The sequence below is a fragment of the Drosophila simulans genome, chromosome 3R, assembly GCF_016746395.2.
Source record: "Drosophila simulans strain w501 chromosome 3R, Prin_Dsim_3.1, whole genome shotgun sequence".
Lineage (NCBI taxonomy): Eukaryota > Metazoa > Arthropoda > Insecta > Diptera > Drosophilidae > Drosophila > Drosophila simulans.
The window spans coordinates 2298102-2318997 of record NC_052523.2 but is presented as its reverse complement, the minus strand read 5'-3'; the positions used below and the strand labels follow the sequence as shown (position 1 = coordinate 2318997).

General features: G+C 46.2%; 3 protein-coding genes across 6 annotated transcripts; 1 reads left to right on the top strand and 2 right to left on the bottom strand.

Annotated features, from left to right (window-relative positions):
- The first annotated feature begins 513 nt into the window (after nt 1-513).
- LOC6726890 (THO complex subunit 1) lies at nt 514-3159 on the top strand. The gene is made up of 5 exons (XM_002102256.4): nt 514-705; nt 776-1459; nt 1563-1849; nt 1908-2210; nt 2265-3159. Exons 1-5 carry the CDS (start codon nt 628-630, stop codon nt 3016-3018), a joined length of 2106 nt encoding a protein of 701 aa, XP_002102292.1. The 5' UTR covers nt 514-627; the 3' UTR covers nt 3019-3159.
- Nucleotides 3092-8403, bottom strand: LOC6726889 (serine/arginine repetitive matrix protein 1). Of its 4 annotated transcripts, none has more exons than XM_016176169.3 (5): nt 8068-8403; nt 6683-7040; nt 3852-4403; nt 3732-3767; nt 3092-3670 (listed from the first exon to the last, which is right to left on the bottom strand). In XM_016176169.3, the coding sequence occupies exons 2-5, from the start codon at nt 6734-6736 to the stop codon at nt 3161-3163; spliced, it is 1152 nt and encodes a 383-aa protein (XP_016033399.1). In that variant the 5' UTR covers nt 6737-7040; nt 8068-8403; the 3' UTR covers nt 3092-3160. The 4 variants fall into 4 exon arrangements, with proteins under 4 accessions (XP_016033399.1, XP_016033398.1, XP_016033400.1 ...); XM_016176168.1 differs by lacking the exon at nt 8068-8403 and adding an exon at nt 7111-7356; XM_016176170.3 differs by lacking the exon at nt 8068-8403 and adding an exon at nt 7160-7354.
- Nucleotides 8404-11345: 2942 nt separating this feature from the next.
- On the bottom strand, nt 11346-19712 carry LOC6726887. Its single transcript, XM_002102253.3, has 4 exons — nt 18728-19712; nt 15682-15729; nt 14538-14927; nt 11346-14121 (listed from the first exon to the last, which is right to left on the bottom strand). Exons 1-4 carry the CDS (start codon nt 18834-18836, stop codon nt 13670-13672), a joined length of 999 nt encoding a protein of 332 aa, XP_002102289.3. The 5' UTR covers nt 18837-19712; the 3' UTR covers nt 11346-13669.
- Nucleotides 19713-20896: the final 1184 nt, after the last annotated feature.

Sequence of the window (20896 nt, the reverse complement as noted above, 5' to 3'; positions counted from 1 at the left end):
CAGCTCAATGCTATCGTTATCAACAAAGCATTCGGCCTTTAAATTGATGTAGGTAGGAAAGTTTATTCAATTTGTGGATTTTTACGTTTAATAAGAAAAATTCGAATTTGGGAAAGCATTGAATGCATTTTAAATACAAATTTGATTACTCACAGTGAAGAATAATGAAATATATTATTTTTTTCATTATATTTCTTGTCAATTTAACAAAATTAATCTGTAGTTTTTTTTTTTTAAAGTCTTTTAGTTCAATATCAACAAAAAGGTTGACTTTTCGAAAATATTCGAAAACATTTCTTTAATTTGGTATTGATCGAACAGAGTATAAGGTTCTAAGGAATAGCGACCAAGACCGCTCATTACCTAATTGCAGTCTTAAAAACACGTTTATGTGAGGCAAAAGAGAGAATTTGGATAAAAAAACCTTTTTTTTAAACTAACTTCCATCCGCCTAAGCAAATTATAATCGATTTGTCATCGATTTTTTGGTATTTAAATTAATTTAGAGCCACATTAAATACTAACCAAAACGAGTTGGCAGCACTAATCGTGATGTTTTGATTGAAAACACACAAATTACTTTACTGTTTTTAGCTGTTGTCGCCACAATTTATTATTTAAAGCAAAATGAGCACCGCCGTAGAAGTGGCTAACACGGCTCCGGAGAAGTTGGCCAACTACTTTGCGCTACAGTCGGCGTTTGAGGTAAAACATTGTAGATGAATGTCCCCGAAACCGGCAAAGATCCGATCTGATAGAAAATAACAATTTTCAGAAAGCCCTTGAATTGGCCATCACCGACGGCAAAGTGGAGCTGTTGGTCCAGGAGTACAATAGATTCCCGGCCAATACCGAGCACGACAAGCGCTTACCCATGGACCATGCGTTCCGGGTGCTCCTGATGAAGCGGCTGGATGAAGATGTGAGTCGCATTGGGGAGCTTGTACGCCTCTCCGTGGAAGCCACGCGGGCCGAGATTGTGTCCAACACCATACCCGTGGTGCTGCTGATCGACACCTTCGATGTGGTCACGCTGGACAAGTGCCAGAAGATATTTCAGTTTGTCGAGGAGATGGTGGAGGTGTGGAAAGAGGAGATCTTCTTTGCCTCATGCAAGAACAACATTCTACGCATGTGCAACGACTTGCTGCGTCGACTTTCACGCACCCAGAACACCGTCTTCTGTGGCCGCATCCAGCTCTTCCTCTCGAAGTTCTTTCCCTTTTCGGAGCGGTCTGGCCTCAACATCGTCTCCGAGTTCAACCTGGACAACTTTACGGAGTACGGCCTGGACAGCAAGGACCACGACGAAAGCGACAACAAGGAGCTGGAGGACACCGCTGAGGACATCCCCCTAAAGATCGACTACGACCTGTACTGCAAGTTTTGGTCGCTGCAGGACTTTTTCCGAAATCCCAACCAGTGTTACAACAAGCCGCAGTGGAAGATGTTCCAGATGGTAAGTAGTTGTAGTACAATTACAATTGTAGAATATACATATCTCTTGGAATGAGATCAAAGATGTTGCTTCATGTTCATATATTGCAATTGTCTCCTTCCAGCACGCTGAGAATATACTACAGTCCTTCTCGAGCTTCAAGCTGGAGGACGTGCGCCACAGTAGCAACGACAATGCGAGCGGTTCTGACCAAGCAATGGATGTGGACGAAGAGGCCGTTGACGCTGCGGCGGTGACCTCCGTCATCAAGGCGAACCACTTCTTTGCCAAGTTTCTAACCAATCCCAAGCTTTTGGCTCTGCAGCTCTCTGACGCCAATTTTCGACGTGCCGTTCTGGTGCAGTTTCTTATTCTATTTCAGTACCTGCAAGTCAGTGTAAAGTTTAAAAGGTAAGTATATGAGGAAAGTCGAGGGACTACGAAAAAACTTTAATGATTGTACTTTCAGTGATACTCAAACCTTGACTGGAGACCAGGCAGACTTTATCAAGGAAACAGAGTCCCGTGTTTATAAGTTGCTAGAGGAGACACCACCGTACGGTAAGCGGTTTTCACGGACAGTGTGTCACATGCTGGCCCGCGAAGAGATGTGGAACAACTGGAAGAACGAAGGCTGCAAGGAATTCAAGAAGCCCGAGGAACCAACTCCCAGCGAAGAGGACTCGAAGCCAACTCCCAATAAAAGACCACGACGCCCATTGGGCGATGCACTGCGCGATGCTTCCCGCAGCGGCAAGTTTTATTTGGGAAAGTAAGTACCGAACGCCAATCAAACTAAGCCAGTTCTAAAATATTTCACTTCCAGTGACAACCTAACACGTTTGTGGAACTACTCTCCAGATAACCTGCAGGCCTGCAAAAGCGAACAGCGAAACTTCCTACCGCTGCTAGAGACTTATTTAGAAACGCCGCACGAAAAGGTGGATCCCGCTTTTGAGTGGCGAGCACTGCGCTTGCTTGCCCGCCAGACACCGCACTTCTTTACGTCGCTCTCTCAGCCATCGAGCAAGATTTCCGATTATCTGGAGCAAGTACGCAAACGTCTCATCAGGGACAAGGAGCCCAAACCTGCTGCCCTTTTATCGAACAACTCTTCGGAGAACAGTTTTGGGCTGTCGGCCAACAACGTTCATACGGAGGGCGAGCAGGATGCTACGGTCGCCCTTCAGGACGGTGAACCAGAGCAGGATCTTGAAGTAGAGGACAACGAACCTGTGGTGGAAGAGGTGGATGAGGTACCGGCGCACGAGAAACCCCTTATGGTTACCAAAGAGCATATCGAAGAGGTGGCGCCCCTTATAGGCGAGCCATGGATGAAAGTGGGAAAGAAGATTGGTTTCACCAACGACGAACTCCTCTTCTTTCAAATGGAGCATCCTACGGCGAACGTGGCCTGCGTTAAGATGCTGACAAACTGGATATCCGATGACGACGACGCCACCCTGGAAAACTGGGCGTACATGCTAGAGGGATTGGAGATGAATAAGGCCGCCGAAGCGGTGAAGGCCATTATTGAGCGCGAAAAGTCTGGAACCACTGGCGCCTTCTGCCTCCGGTAACAACGTTGAGGTTCTCTCCGATTAGCATCATTCCCATGCCGATCCCACCCTAGTTATTATAGGCTACTTTAGATACGTTTCAATCATCAAACTTCTTTATCACAAGTAAAAGTATGGGCGAATATAGATTCCCAATCACCACTCAACGCTTCTTTGGCGGCGGCCCGTTACGGGGCTTGTTGTGCACCATGTTAACGCACTTGGGGATATGACGCTCCGCGGCCTGTTCGTTGAATCGGCGACCACAGTGGGGACACTGGATGTAGTCTGGATTCTCTGAAGGTGGCGGCGGTGGCAGATCGCTCAACTTGCCGCCGCGCGCCAAGTGCGCCTTCACCTGCTTGGCCGCCCTAATCGACTGAATGAAGTCCTCGTGCTTCTTGCGCCAATTGTTCTTCTTCACTCCAGTGGTCAGACCCTTCTGCTGGGCAGCACTACTGTAAGTTGAACGGTTGCGATTGCCCTTCGACTTCATATTGAACGCCGCGGCCTCGGTGCCCTCGATCCGCTGCTTGGAGGCATCGAATATCTTGCGTTTGGTGGTCAGCATGCGCTGGCACACCTCCTCGTGCTTCGCCAGACGATCCGTGTTGAAGTGACGTCCGCAGTAGCGGCATAAAGCGGTGCCCTCTGGGATTGCAGACGTTGTGTCCTGGTAGCGAAGGGTAATCTTATTATACGTCCACTGTTGACAACTATTCTGCGATACTCACCATGTTGACCTTTTTAACTGGGGATTTGGGCTCCGCCTTTTTGGAAACAGACATTTAAAATAAACCCCAAATATGTTTAGCTTGAGACAGACACCTCCGTGCCACGTCGATGCTACTCACCCGTCGAACTATTGGCGGCGAATGACGAGCGGCTGGCCGGGCAGCAGCGGTTCCTCCAGCTACTCGTTGGGTCGCCTGAATCTTGGGACTGCGTTGTGGCGCGGGGGAACGTTGGTGGAGCGTGGTCTCCTGGGCCGGCGGTGTCTTGCGGGTGACCACGGGCTTAAGGTTGCGGTTCACAGTACCGCGGGGCGTGGCAAACTTATTGTTATTGCTGTCGCTAGTGATCCTCCTGCCTGGTGCATCCGGTGCATCCCGCATGGTCAGGTCGGCCACGCTCTTGACGAGACGCTGCATCGGAGGCTGCGGGCGAGATTTTGCTGGGGCGGGTGGCGAGGGGAGAGTGCCGATCGGCTTGAGGGGATTGCTGCGATCGATGCCCGCTCCGCGACGACGCTCGTCGAACATCTGGCGCACTTTCCCATTCCCGATCAACCTGGTGGTGGCGGCACTGGGTGCTCCAGTGGCCAGGTTCTCGGCACTCGACTTCGTGCTCATCAGCTCCCGCCTACGCACCTCCTGCTCCTGCTGCGTGCGCTGCTGGAAACGCATCTGGAAACGGAAGCACATATATTTCAAATAATTCGCTTATAATTCTCAACTCAAAACCTAGTAACCTTTTAAAAAAAAGACTTAAATAAATTAGCATTGCGTGGAAACCGGGAACATTTAACATATAGTTTCCGTTTATCAATTTGAAAATGGAATCATTAATTATTTAACTGATTGCTTTGTAATTTCACCTGTTTTAATTTTCGTAAAATGTTTTCTGTTGCAAAATAGAATTCGAAATAGCTTTCTTTTTTGGCTTACGGGTGCAGAATTGGTGCTGTTATTGTCATTAGGTGGAAGGTGACTCAACGCCTCCATGAGGCGCCTGGCTGCCCAGGACTCGTTGAGCTTCAGGGGCAGGATGTGATCCTGGCCGAGCTCTGACTCGAAGTCGTACTGGAGCAGCTCTCCGTGCACGCCCACGTCCTTGTCCCCGTCCGTCGCTTGCAACATTCCGGTCCGGAGAGCGCGTGACAACTAAGCGCACGGGACTGGGGCTGGACATTAGCGCGTCCACTTCCCCCGAGTGGAGTCATTAAGTGCAGAGGTTTCGGTGTGTTTGCTCGTCTATTGTGGCGATGGGGAGGTGTCACCCCCGCTTTTGGTGCCACCTCCGGGCCCCAGCGAATAAATCCGTGCCCACTTACGTGCCGCCAGTACATAAAGCCCCTAGCCACCCGACCCGCCTGGGCGAAGGAAACCCTATCCTGTGCCCGGGAACGGGTCGCGGGCAGGGATATTGGTGTGGGTGTGGACGTGGTTGTGGGCATGCTCCTCCCGCTGTTGTCCCTTCAACTAGTGCGCTTGTCTTCTGCCTCTGGTGTCCTGGTAGTGGCCTTCGAACTCAGCCATGGCCACCTGGCAAGTTGTCCGGGCAAAAAATGCAAGTCCTTTGTGTATATCGGACACTCGAGAAATCCTAGCTGGCTGTCCTTTTGTTTAGCTGCCCGCTTGCCTTTGTTGTTATTGGCTTGCAATAACAACAAAAAATCAATGACTGCAACGTTGCCAGGACACGGCCCACATGGGAATGTTCATACTATACTATATACGCCCCACAACCACACCTTCCCCAAATGCTCGGCAATTGTTGAATGCCGCCAAGGAAGCGCCACGACCAGGTGACAAAGGACCTTCGCATTGTCCTTTATCCGCCCGCCCCTTTGAGCGATAAAAATCGCGCGCAACTATTTTCCCAGGTAAATTTTATGATTGATGAATTACCAATGCTGGCTGGATGGACACTTCAAGAAAAATATGGGTTATATCGTACATACATCAAATTCCTTAAGTTACACATATCTAAAGTGCCTTTAAATTTTTAAAAATAAAAGGCAACCCAATTTAAAGGTTAAAATCAAGGAATTATTTTAGAGAGGCGCCTATCTCTATAAATATATTATATTACTAATTTCATTAATTTTTAATTAATTAATTAATGTAATGTAATGTAATATAGCTATTTGTTGATTTCCATTCAAATTCCCTACGTGCACATGTGCATGTTTTCGTTCTTAATGTCAACCCTTTTTGGAAATTGAGCGCTAATACTCGTCCAGTGACGTAGTTGGACTAACACTAATTACAGCTAATTGCGTGGAAATGGTCCAACCCCCTTTCGCTGTCGACGCCTCTGTTCGCAGTTAACAAACATATGGCATTCAAGGAGCGCCTAAGTTTGATGCGGGGGCGCCCAAAAGTTCCCATTACCAAATATGAGCAGCGGCGAATACAATTTAATTAGCTGGCATTTCGCTGGGAAAAAACTTCATCGAAAGAAGCCGAAACAGAACTTCACCAAAAGCTACAGACCATATAGGGTTCTTCACGGAAATTAAAGTAGCTTATACTGATTGCTATATATATATAAATAAATATATATATTTCTGGCACACTAACCAAATAAATTAGAACAGAAATCGACTTCCATGCGATTAGTAAGTGCTTTGATATTAATCATATTTCATATTTATCATTTATGTTGATCAAAACTTTTGTATGTTGAAGGTGCGATCGTTACTAGGCTTTTACCTCGTTAAGAGTCGATTTTGTATGTGAAGATAAACGGTTTTTTCCTTGAAGATTTTGATCTTGAGAAGAAAGTACTTCTCTTTATCGAAAGAGCTAAATCTAGTACATTTTCAAAATTCGAACTTATGAAAGTAGCTAAACTTAATTACTGACAACTAAATAGGTACGATTATAGACTAAAATATTTCTAATTTATGCGGCTTAATACAGTCCCTAATTCCGATTTGGGACTGTAACCGGACTCTCACCTGCATTTGCGCCAGCCTTGAGGTCTTCATATCTCCGGAACCGTGTGACGCCATTGCCAAATGGAGTCTGTTCGATGCGATGGCAGTCGGTTGAATTCGATGCGATTGCTGCGGAGCCCGTGTGTGGGCTTGGGCCAAGGTGATGACGCGACTGAGCTTGGCTCAAAGTGTTTAGCTACCGCAGACCCGGCTCAGACTCGGTCTCAGGCTCAGTCTCAGATTCAGTTCCAGTCTGAGTCTCTCCGGTGAGTCATCAAAGTTGGCACAAAACAATCAAATCGTCGGCAGCAGCAGCAGCAGCAGGCCAGTAAATGTCGCCAGGAGGCGTCAGTGGATGTGGTTGGGCGTGGGTGGCGATCTGGAAGTGGAAGTGGAAGCCGATGAAACCACTGAAACCGTGCCCAGATCAGGCCCAGACTCAGACTGACAATTGTGGGCTGATGGCCGCTCCTAATACGGTGTGATCAATGAGCAAACCAATCCAATTGAATTGAGTTTAACTCGCCAAAAGCGAACAACTTCGATGAAAGTACACGTTTACAAAACTAAAAACCTAGACCGAAAATACTCGCGAAAGGTAGGAAAATACGTTTGAAATTTGCCAATAGATCTAAACACTATGTGGTGCCGAAATCTGAATAGATTGAACAAAGACAGACAAAGCAAGGAGCTCCTACTGATTTAGACAAAATCAAAATTACTCAAGCGGATTTCAAAATGTTTTCAAATAAGTTGACTGGGGTTTTTAAATTATTCTATCGTATCGAATTTCTTATATATTGGTAAAATTTTTGATATATAAAATGCCGTTCATCTTTAGTATTTATTTAGTAAATCAAACTGAAATGTATTCTTAACAACACAAAAATCAATATACGAAAGATATATTTCATATAAAACCTTTAAAAACGTAATGATTGTAATATATGGTATGATGATATTAAAAATTCGATATCGTATTCTTTATATTTTATTTAATCCGAGATCAAAATTTATTGGACCAAATTTTTTAAAGCATATGACATTTAAAAGTATCAACTTATTTGAATAATTTAACGCCACACGATGAGGTGAAAACTTATTTGCATGATATGTTAATTCTGCCTTTAGAAATATTTACAGTTGGTCTAAATCATTTTGCTTAAGTCCACATTTATACTACTAGAAGCTACATCTTTTTTCATCAAATCTAAATAAGTGTAGGGTATACAAAAGTCACCGTATCCCCACTTCCTTAAGCTCCACTCGCTCTTTCTCATACCATTAGTTTATTGTTTTTTTCGGCTTTTTGGCACACGTCGCTTCGCACTGACTAATCCCAACTCTGCGCCGGCTTTGTTTGTGTTTGGAGCTGCGATTTGCATACCCTGGCGGATCGAACTTACCGTCTTGCCAGCTGAATGGAGCTACGTGTGACCCGGACTGGGCCAGCTGGGAGTGGCTTCGCTCCGTAGACCTGGTGGAGTGGACAGCGGGCACGCGAGTTTATTGACACACAAAGGAGGCACTTAAACGAGGATTGAACTTTAGAGCCGGAGTGCCGCGAATTGGGTCACCGCAGGATAGGTGGTGGCTTCTCTGTGGGCAACTGGCCAGCTGTTGATGGACTGTAATTACGCATACGCCGCGTGTGCCTCGCGGGTCTGGCTTCGGACTATTTTGTGGGTTTCAAGGAGCCCCGCGCTGGCGACTGTTTGCCTAGAAGTTTGCGCGCTAACTGAGACAAGATTCCGATTCCGAATCCAATTCCGATTCTAAACTCACACACGCCGCACACCACACCGATGAGCGGCCCGAACAAGTGGCGAAGTTGGCGACATCGAGCGTTGCACCGCCAACTGATCTGTTCCGTGGCAGTGGATGTGGATGTGGCTGTGGATGATGGCGTGTCGGCTGAGTCAAGTTATCGGGTAGGAGAGCCCCCTGCTGTCCAGAAACCCAGTGCACTGCACATACGTACTCGCATGTGCGTGCCGCGAAGAGAAACATGTATTTATCGCTCGATGGCTGCTTTTTGTTTCTTTCTCTCAGATGTTGTTGCTAAACTTTATTTGCTTTTTGCTTTGTTTTACATTTATCAACGCTGACGCTTCGCAGATGTTTTCCGCCTTTTACTCTTTATCAACCCCTTTTGAAGTCATCGAATCAAAACATGGTTGAGCTGTATTTTCAGCATTCGATTGGCAAACAATAATTAATCATAGTGCGGGGTTTCAGTTGGGAAGCGCACAAGCTCATAATATACGTATTTAAAATTATAATCATACAAATATTCATAATAATAAATATGCAAATCTAAACATTTTGAGCTTAACAAAATGAGTCACAGGCTTACATTATAACAATTACCCAATCTGCTTAATTTATGGAAACACGCAAGTGCTGAGCAAAACTTATAATGATAATTAAACACAAATACAATCTTTAAGAAGTAAGAAGTAGATCTTATTCCAACCTATTATTACACATTACAACAATTTAAGAACCAAATTTCAACAGTCATAAGTACGCAATTGAGCAAAATTATGGTGTACAGGGTATTTGAGCTTCGCATATCGCTCGTTGGCTGATTCATTTGATGGCTTCTTTGCTGTTCGCTAAGCGTCTATTTGCTCATCGTTTCATAATAATTATTCGTACATTGTTCGCTTGTTTTGGTTGTTGGGCTGCGGTTTTGAAACCATGTGAGAGCGATCTGCGCCGCTCTCTTAACTTGGCCAGCTGAGTTGGCCAGCTGAGCTAGCCACTTGGCCAAGAGAGTGACAGCACTTGCTCCGGGCTCGAGTGGGTGTAACCCGAACCTGAAGAGATCTTGTGCTTCTGGCTGGCTGGCCGATGGCTTCCCGGGTTGGCTGGGTGTTCAGTTTTTTTTCGAGCTCGGCGGCGTCTGGCGAGTGAACGTCTACAAAGTATATTTATAGACACATACACATCTATAGAATAACGTGGTTACTTCGCTAGTTTCTGTTCGGGGAAACTCGAGGGATCTCTAGGGGTCGGGGGTCGAGGGTCGGGGGACTCGGAAGAGTCTTGGCCAGGCTGCGCGCCGGATGCGGATTAAAGGTGCGCGACACTTGGCTGGAGGTTGGAGTTGGTTCGAGAGCCCCTTGGACCGGCTTATGTATATATGTATGTTTGTGGGTACTATGCACACCTATGTATAATGCTTGTATAATTTGTATAATCTCCTGCGTGGGTCGATGAGTGCCGCCCTGCTAAGTCGCCTCGCTTGGTTCCCAAAAACAGCTAATTCCGACGCCGTCGGTTTACAACTTGAATACGGTTAACAATGACACGGCAATTCAATTTCAATTTCAATTCAATTCAACATCAACATCAACGACACTGATAACAAACAACGCGAACTTACTAGCCTAATTGTGAGTTGCAGCTGCGACCGCCGGGGCGTATGCGCAACGTCTGCCGAATTGGCCGGATGGCGGGAGGCCCGCTTCCGCTTCCGGTTACCCTCGGTTGCTCTTACATGCTCTCGTTTGCTTGAGGGTGCCCCTCCTGCGAATCTCGCGGTTCGTCTGACAATGACATGCCACCGACTCCCGATTGGGTTCTACAATTTCATAATTCGGTTACATCAAGTGCGGCTTTGCACGCGATGCCACCTGTACCACCTGGTTTGTACCGATGCTACCTATATCTAGGGTACTATACTCGTATTCACAGTTCAGCCGCCCGCTGAAAATGCGCAGCACAATAAAAACGGGTGTATCTCGCTCGATTCGCGCTCGTATGTGGGTGTCTGTATACTCTATACATATATGTCCTATATATACTATATATATATACGGTTGTTCAGCTAACATCGGAAATGCAGTTTACGTGTACAATTATGCTACAAAAATTGCGTCTAAAGTATACTTTGGTTTTGCGTTTGCTTAATTTCCGTTTTAAAACATCCATGTTTTGTTACAATACTATAGTAGTTTCGCTTTAGATCTCGGTGTTCCTAATAAAGTTTACAAAAATATGTACTTCTCGGTACAACTGAAGAGCGTGGGGATTGACATTTAATTGAAGCTTGACCTGGCTCTAGTCCTCAATCGAATGTGAATTTCTTTGGTTTTGTGTGTTTAGATTAGTTGAGTTCACGGAGCCCTTAAGGATTCCATGCTGGACGTGCTAAGACTATGCCACACAAGCCATCCTCGGTCATCTTTGGTTTTACTGCCGACCCAGGGCTTAAACAATTTACATACATTATTTAATCCAGTTTGCCTACATGCGTATGCGTGATTGTCCAAGGTTGATTTACTTTACTTTACGTTTATTTTAGTTTTGTTTTGCATTAGTATTTGGTTTTGGTTTGGTTGTGTTTGGTTTTGGTTTTGGGTACGCGTTTCCAACTTGCTCGCTAACAAATTCCGATTTCGAATTCAATTGGATTTCGATTTCGATTCGGCTAGGCTTCAGACTAAAACATTGTGGTGAGGATATCCTTAATAACATATGTTCCTAACGCTCCGCACGTCGCCCCTGAATCGCTCGGTATCTAGAACTATAAGCCAACATTCAATGCGCTCTAATTTAACGTCTAAACGACAATTGCTTAAGTCTTTTAGTCTACATTTCATTACGTTACGTTACGTGGCGGGTTCTATATGTACGTTTCTAATGCTCCCGATCGCGTCTGCCGACTATAGCTATAGGTATTGTGTATTGTATACATGCAGATACATTACTCGTACATATGTGTGTAGACACTATAAAGGGCTGGTAGCGGTAGGGTGTGATGGGTATGATAGCTAAGGCTGCGGGCTCAGGTTAGGGTATCCGACTGCGGTTTCGATTCGTTTAGCTTGGCTCTGGTTACGGTTGTACATAAATATATCGTGGTGTATAAGTATACTAGCGCGTACAAGGACATGCAACAGATGCGCAGGGACTGGAGTGTCCTGTTACCCGTATTTTACATAATATTTGCGATGCTATACTCTAGCTCTATGCATATTCGCGGCATGCAACATTTTGAAAACCTGCACATTCTTACGGTACGTACATACATACATCTATCATATACTCCTATATCATCATAACATATATGTATGCATGTGTGGCTCTAACGGGCGCCCGACTTCTTATCCTAGATTCTAAATACCCTAACGTACAGTTAGTTACAGTTACAGTTACATTTTCTCAAGGTGTCCGTAGCGGCGTTTCCCTTTCGGACACGACGTGTCGAAAGTTCCTCAAAATCAAATTCAAAATCGAATCGATGGGGGTGATTATTACTGGTGATTGCTGCTGACTCCGCTCCCAAATGTCCGTGATCTCGAATGGGCTCTTAACGCTAATTACTCGTACATACTCGTACGTACTCGTACATACTCGTACATACTTGTACATACATGTGTTTGCACGTCTTTGGCCTTATGCTCCGTGATTTTTCCTGGGTTGCTAACTTGTCTCTGTGTTTCGCTTGATTTGTTTTATAAACTTTACATCAGTACGGGTGGGTATGTCGATCTGAGTGAGTTAGTTTCGAAAACCAATCTGACAATCGGATGCCTTAGGTGCTAACACTTACACTAGGCTGTGTGTCGGTGTGTGGGTCTTACGACTACAGTTCGTTTTTACCTCGTTAATTACTCGTTATTTACCTGGTTTTCCTGTTTACTGTCATTTCTGTTTAACACGCTATATAAAAATTGCTATGCGCCACTTTAAAACTCCGCGGGGGATGTCTCGCTTATTTTTTTGTAGCTTTTGTGTTCGTCTTTTACACAATTATATTAAATTTGCATCGATTTCTTGACCGACTTATTTTACGCGCGCTGTATCTGTATAAATGTTTCAAAAATTCGCACACAAAAATGGGTTTTGGCGGGGAACGCGGGATGTGGGCTTTTTTCCGGATTCGGTTTGCGGTTAATACTATCGATTCCAAAAATTCTAGAAAATCATGGCAAAACAATTTGAAAAGTGTTTCCATTACAAATTGCATCAATATAAATTTCAAAAGTCTCAAAATACACAAAAGTATTTCAATCTCTTGCGGTTGTTTTCTCGTTATTAATTTAGTTGTCGCCTTGTCCGTCTGCATTATTTATTGTAATTTCTTCGCTCGTCGAGTGCGAAAATATGTTGTAGCCTACTTATATGCGCGATGCAAAAATATTTTCGCATTTCAAATGCTTGTGGTTGCAACTGCAACTGCGACTGCGATGGCTGATTGCGGTTGGTTGTGTGGGTGGGTGGCTGAATGAGGTGCTGTGGCCAGTGGGCGGTGGGTGGTAGTTGGCATATATGGGTTGGGGGTTAACACGCATATATATTGGTAAATACACGGGCACACGAGTATCAGCCAGAGCTCGAGGCGAAACTACAACAGCGGCCATTATAGCTGTGACATTTGTAAAATATTGAATTTGTTCCTTATAAAATTCAGTTAAATTTCTTAAAGATTTTCTTATTATCATCAGATTTATTCAGAATTTGTTTAAACTTTTTAGGAAACTGATTTGTTTTGCAACAAAAAAATATCCTAAAGCTTGAAATTTCATGTAGCCACGATGGCGAATAAAACAATCCTACATATAATCCTATATATAAGCAGTCACAGCTAGTTTTTTGGCCGCAGTTATAGACACACCTATGTACATATGTATACCAATTAATGTATGTTTCAGCACACTGAGAAAAAAAGGGAATAATCGCAGTTAGTTGTGCAAGTAGTTGCAGCTGAACTGCCTAACGCAATGAGGACAATACACAATGTTAAGGGTACAGCGGTATAGTTAGCCCGACTGGAACAAGGACAACGGGGCGTATACGCAACGCCGCGACTTCCCCTTACATTTAGCAACACCTAACACTCAGAGGATAACGAAAGCACGGTTAAATATTAAATACTACCCAAGCGACTACCAGTTGCTGAGCTCCTTCCAATCGAAGACAAAATCTGCGTCCAAGGACGAATGGGTCCTGCGCGCCGGGTGGGTGGATGGTTGAATGCGTTGTGCTGAAGGGAGTTTAGAATATGAAATCACCGCAGTCCATGGCATAGTCGAAGTCCTCGCCACCGATGTCATCGACGCCCGAGGAGTGAAAGTCGAAGCCTCCGATGTCCGTGTGGTACACTGCCCCGCTGCAGGAGGTGTCGATCAGGTTGGTGCAGTGGGTGGTGGGCAGGGCGTGCAGGGTGAAGGTGTCCTCGCACTGCGACCAGGTGAGTCCGCCGCTCCAAACCCCGTTGGGCAGCGTGGCCCATCCCCATCCGTGGCCCCAGGGCAGGGCGCAGGCCAGCGAGGCCTTTGAGTCCGGCTTCTTGCTGAGAATGGCCACCGCCGCGTCGCTCTTCACCAGCGGATCCTGGCTCTGCCGGTACACCTTCGTGGAAATCGCCGACGAGCAGCGGTGGTGTTTACTGCCACTGGCTCCGTGGGACGCCGCCTTCCGCTGCTTCACCTCCGACTGGGTGGCCGCTGCATAACAAAATGGAAAATTTGACTTTAGATATGATATAAACTAAAGGCTTAGGTCACGCTTTGGCCTATTAATCACACCGATTCCCCATTTTACTTAAAAACCAATTGTTACTCAACTCAATCATATCCAAAAGTATCTAAATAATTATACAAAAGTATCTTAATAATGGCAATGAAATGTATATTTATCTTTGTAAGCATGAGTTCATCTTCAGCAAAGTTCACTTTAACTTCTATAGTATTATTAATGCTGTCATATCTTTGGTTTGCACAATTTACTTATTTATGTACTAATTCTCAGCCCTAAAAATGGTCAATATGTATCTCAGGTAAACGACACCACCTGTCGTCGAGGGGACTTGAGCGAAACGAGTATCCGGGTGGATTATGGATGTTTAGAAGGATTTACTCACGTCTAATGCGCACCAGCGGACGCCGGAGCACGTTCATCAGGTGCGGCTTGTCCACCACCAGCTCGATTTGAGGCGGCGGCGGCAGGGTCTTGGTAATCGCATCGATCCAGTCGCTCACCTCCTGCTCCGACTTGGCCAGCATCCAGTAGACCTTCGACCGCTTGCGCTGCGATCCGAGGGCAATCAACTGGGACACATTCACGCCCGCCGGCAGCGGCGGACGACGCGGTATCTGGCCGGTCCAGTGTGCGATGGCCAGCATCTCAGGCGCCTCCTTCACCAGGATCTTGCCCGTCGGCGAGGAGCGTCCCGGCTCCGTGAACCAGGCCATGGTCGAGTCGTCGTACAGCACCACCCATTCCTCCGCCCAGCGGTTCCAGAACATTTGCTCTGTAAAGATTGGATTCATCATCTTCAATGCTTTATAATACCCACAAGAGAAGTAATTTTACGTATAGTTTAAAAGTATGGATTATTAAAATAATTATTCTAACTTAAAGGGCATCCAAATGCAGCTTAGCTTTCATTCCTGTGTTTTATATTGTTCTCCCATTAATTTGCCCCAAGGACTCAACACAAATTGTTTAGGCCATGATTCTCAATCCGGCCCAGCGAGCATGACAATGACGCATCCATGGCGCTGCCAAATCATGAGTAATTACACTTGAATGTGACCCCGAAATGATTATACCCCATTCCCCCCTCCCCCTGCACGGTAGCACATCCATCTAACTCATCCACGGATGCTGCGTCATCCTGTTGAGCCTGAGCCTGCGAGGACTTCTGCTGTTGTGCTGATTTGACAGATTGTCGTCTCTTCCAAGGGTCTCTGGTCGCCTCTGGGCGGACCAATCCCACCGTGCTGACAGCCAGAGAAAAGGCCTGAATCGTCCTTTCAAGGTCCTGCAATTGCCGGACAACTACTCTCGCCGCAGGTGAATTCCTCCCCGAACGGGGGTAATTATAAAATTCTCCAGGAATTTAAGTAGTTTTAAATATTAAATGAAAGCATTATTCCGCAATACAACAGGTGTTAAAGATTTACTCACATATCTAAAGTATCTTATTGTTTGATCGAAATATCTGTCGATCGTTTCATTATGTTTACATTGTTTTAGTTGTACTAAAGTCATGAGATACTCACTTTTGTAGCGCAGTAGATAGCCTCCCTTGATTTGTTTTCCACCAGTTCCTGCGAGAAGAGAAGCAGAAAGGAATTTATGGAGTGAGTGCCAAGTGGGGAAAGTCAAGTGCGCCAGCGAATCCCATCTAGTCCGCATCCGCTGCCCATAGCCCAATTTTGTGTACCCAGAGGCCAGTCACACGATACCACTAATTGAACAGGAATCGAGGTCTGCAGCTGGAGCCCATTTCCCATTCAAGGACTCCCTCCCTTTTCGTCGCCATTCGACATCCGACAGCCGACTGTTGAGGACCAAGCGCCCACGCATCGCAGCAGGAGCAGGAGCTGAAAATTTCAAGAGTGGGCGAGTCCAGGTGCGACTGGTTGCGCCGGATAACGAATGGCGAAAAACGAAACACGGAATTTCATTTAGCAATTTCCCCGGAACTGCATCGCCAGCAACTCAATCAGCCAGCCAGCCGCCGCTCCTGCTGCAGTTCCTCCGCCTGCTGGCTGGCCAGGTCTCTCATTTCAAATTCATTACCGCTGGCATCCCATTTATTTGGTCAAGTATCGAGAGTCGCAACTGGGGGTCAGAAGGCGGAGAAGTTCTGACCGCAACGCTTGCGGTGAACTGAATTAATTATTTCAATAAAGATGGCCAAGGCAACCGATCCGAAGCCATTTCACACCTTGCCACCAGCGACGAGTTCAACAAAAAGTGTGGAATTTTATTTAAATTTCAGTTAGAATAGTAATTCCTTAATTTGCTCATATTGCCCAACTGTGCAACAGTAAGATTGAATATCTTTATATCTTTTGCCTTTAAACTCAATAAATTTGGAAAAGGGTTCTTTCAAAAAAGTACGAAGTCCCATACCAGTAATCCCAGTGCCAGTTATATTTAACCAGCAACTTATATTAGGTAGGATTATGTTTACCCTTAAGGGATTGCAATATTAAGAAACTCGTTGGAGAAATCAGCGCAAATATGAATTATATATTTCTTAACTTCATTACGCATACTGATTTTCATGATTTCATAAGTGCAATAAATCTTAAATTCCCAGAATTGAACAAAGCCATCAGCATCCTTGTTCCCAGAATCTGATAGGCGATTAAATGTGCCTCGGGTGATATTCTTGTAATTTCGAAATTGAAGGACCTCTCTGGCATTTTTTCCGCACTCGACCACTCGAAAAGTTGCCTTTGCAGCAAACTGATTACGACCAGAGTGGCCTGGTGACAATTTGCTCCGCCTGGGAATGGGATGCGATGGGTCTGCCCAGCCCGCACAGCATTTGAAAAACGCTCGAGGCTCGGCGTGCTAAAAAACGCCGCTTGCCCTCAAAATGGTCTGCATCTGCCCTTCTTTTCCCTGCGACCTCTGCCATTTTCATACACATTGAGAAATATATATTGCCTAGTGTATAATAATGTTATTAAATAATTGTCTTTGTCTTTGAAAAAAGAGAGAGAATGATGCAGTTGAGTTGCTCAGCTATCGGATACCTGTTATTCAGCTGAAGGAGGTCCTGGAAAAAATCAGGATTTTGCAATTTGCTGTCTAAGAGGGGGATTCCTTCCACCTTTTAAATATTTTTCAATGTATTAAATTAATATTTACTCTACGAATTAGGATCATTTTACTTAAAAACATATATAGTTGACAATCCTTTGACTTTCTTCAGTTACTCAGTCGCAACAAAATGTTGCAAGTGTAGCAGAAACAAGCGAATTGCAGACGACTACGATAGACGCAGTCCAAGTGTCGACGGAGATGATGAAAGGATGAGCTGGGAACTGGGGCTGCCAGGGGCAAGGGACTGTGGCATGTATGTTGCATTGGTTGGGGTTGCTGGGGTGAGAACGAGCTCGCCGAAGGACACTGCCTTGCTTGTGTAAGAAGGCAGGGCAGCGGACATCATGTGTGCCACTTCAGTGCACGCACACAACCGCACGTAGCCATGCCCACGCGCACACACAGCCGCACTTGCATGTGGGCATTCTGCATGCTCGCATCCTTGCATCCGCACACACTCATCCACATCCACATCTACATCCACATCCACATGACAAATCAGCTAGAATTGCAAGTGGTTGCCACAGACAACGAAACCTGGCCCACTCCACACTCGGATTCCCGTTCGCAGTGGGCCAGGACGAATCTGAAGGCGAAGACAGCGACAAACGTGTACAGACATAATTGCTGGCCTGGCTAGATACTCGTATCAGAGTGCATAAAGGGCTGGGATATATACATATCAAAGTAGCACGCACACTCGCAAAAATATTCCATAGATATTAGCTTTACTACTTTGGAACATAAGTTACAAATCTTGCTCGGATTTCTTAATGGAAAAAGGATATATAACAAGATTTAAGAGAATTTATATAACTAGTATAACATCTCGAAATTAAAGCTGAATAAACCTTTCAGTTTTCCACTTAGAGAGTCCTGCGAGTGCAAGCGCATGTTTTATGCATGCGACGAACTGCATCAACCAGGGCATCCTCACATCCTGGCCTCGACTCGTTTCCAGCGGGCTCCATGTCGCGTTTAGTGCGATATGGGCTCTGTTGTCTCTACTTAATGATTTAATGCAGAGCACACACACACACTCACACACACGCACGCTGGGTAATGGGCGTGGCACTGTCAACAATTGCAGCATAATGAAACCGCATACTGGATTCCGCTTGATAAGTTAAACGCAGGAGTGGGTCAGGATGTGGCCTGAAAGGACGCAGGACGCAGGATGCAGGGACTGGGGCATTGGGGCAGTGGGGGTGTGCAAGAGAAAGTATCAGACAGACGCGCAGCTGCGCCTGTGTGCGAGTTCATTGAGAAAAATAAGCAGCTGGGAGGGGCCGAAAAGGGCGGCGAGGGGCGGGGCTCTTGGGGTGGGGCAGCAAAAACGAGTTCAAGGGTTTTCCGCTAAATGAGGGCACGCCGACTACTGCCTTTCGGGTCGCATTTTCGGTCTGAGTCTCCGTCTCAGTCTCAGTCTCGGTTCGGTTTCACTTTCTCCCCGACTTTCCCACGCCTCCTGCTCTCCCCACTTACCCATCGCTTGGGGCTGCTGCAGCTGCATCTGCATCTGCTGCGATTGCTGCATGAACGAGCTGTCCGGATCCGCACTCCGCGATTTCACCTTGGTGCACATGGAGAACATGTTGGCTGCGATGGGCTCGTCCTTCCTTCCTTAGTTCCTTGCTTCCTTCGTTTGGTTTGCTCCGCTTTTCCTCGATAATTGGCTCTTGGCAGCTTTGTTGTTCTGGCGGTTGTCGTGCAGTGTTGGTAGTTTAATTGAATTTGTTGGCGTGCGGCTCGATTGGCAGATTCCCGGGCTCCAGGTTGGTTCCTCGAGTTCGCTTTCCCAGTGAAAGTGATGTCAGCGCCAGGCTCGCGTTATCAGGCACTCGCACACACACGCACACACACTCTCACTCTCACGCACAGCGGCACACCAATAACCCAGCACAGCGACACACCGACGCACCTACACACAGACACACACGCACAGCGAAGGGAAAGTGCTTTCCCTTTTTTCTGCGTTAGATTTTCCCGACTCTCGTGGTCCGTTTTTTTTATGCTTTTTTGCTAGGACTCTAGCAACGCCTGTTTGCCGAAAAGTTGTTGATGTGATGGCTGGAAATTAATGGATTTGCATTGCTGACACTGACGTCGCTAATTAGATTTCCGATTTTCCGATTTTCGTTGCCTACTTTCGAGGAATGTGCTCCCCGCATCCGCGTCCGCCAAGTGGACCACGAACATGGACGCGTAATGAATAGCGATGCTCTGCCGTCTGTCGGCCAGTTAATCAGTTAATCAGTTGCAGCTGGGTCAGTTGTCAGTGCAGCAGGGCATTGCGGTGGCAGTTGTTGCAGTGGATGCAGCGGATCAAAGGGCAGGGCACCCGTTCTCTTGTGGCCACAGCTATTCTATCTGCTGCTGATGGTGCTGTAGGTTGCGGTGGTTCAACTGCTGTCCGCTGCACACCTCTGCTGGGTTAGACGGCCGAAACTCGACTGGCGAGCTTGGAATTTGAGCATCGAGAATCCGAGCCGCAAACGAACTCCGTCTGCCGTTCGTTTCGGTTCCTATCGGTTCGGTTCGGTTCGTTTTGGTTCGGTTCGGCTAGGACTAGGACAACACTGGAGCGCCAGACGCAGGCGGTGATGCTGCTCGCGATGCGGCTGCTGCTGGTGGTGTCCTTCAACGTCCTACGGCAACAACACCAGCGAACCCGCCAACAGATGACAGGCAGCGCGGCTCCTTTCACTCATCTTCCCAACTTTCTCCCGAGCTTTTTTCATTCCTTTTTGCTCGCTCTCTCGCTCTCTCTCTATCTATCTCACACTTTTTTGGTGGTGCGTCCATGTTAGTAGGTTACCCAGCCACCCAGGAACACCCATTACCCACCCCCTGTCTTAGCCGTCCCTGTTTATTTGGCAACCCACAGCGACTCCGGATGGGGCGGCAGCATCTGTTCCGCCCGGCGATAATCGGTAATAATGCGCTCCGCCACTATTCAAATGGGCGGCGAGTAAATAAACAGTACTTAGTACAGTTTGAACACTTGCTGAGCTCCAAAAATTTTACAGCACGCAGCTGCCGCCGCGAGAAAGAAGGTATTCCGGCGGGAGTGGAGCTGTCGGGCGGCGGGCCATTCCCCACCCAATCCCTTGGGCTATGTTGGTAGTGCCAGCGTTGGCGGGAAAGCTCCGAGCTGCTTCCCATGCAAGTTAGTGTGTGACCCAAATTGAAATATATTCAGCCTGCACGACGGCGATTTAATTATCTTAATTTGATTTTAAGTAGCGCCCAACGGGGATCCAAAGTGTCTCGTACCCCACGGCGTATGAGCGATGTATGGGATTTGGCGATGGGAACATGCTGGTGCAACTGTTTTTCCATTTAGTTGTGTTTGGTCCCAAATTAAATAGTAGACTCTCTCTTAGAAAATAGCATTGGTTTTAAACATTTAAACATCCTTGTGGGAAAATGTCTCGACTAACGCATATCGCTTTACAACATTTTAATGAGTATATGATCCAATAAACACAGTTGTATTCTAGAACCAATTTCTGATCACTATTCAACTATGCTAACTGATGCCACTAAATATGAAATATGAAAGGATATGGCCTGAAATGTCCTTTAACATCGTAGAATTGAAAGTAACGTTAGAGAAGCAATGTTTTGTAAATGAGAAGCCATTGGAAACTA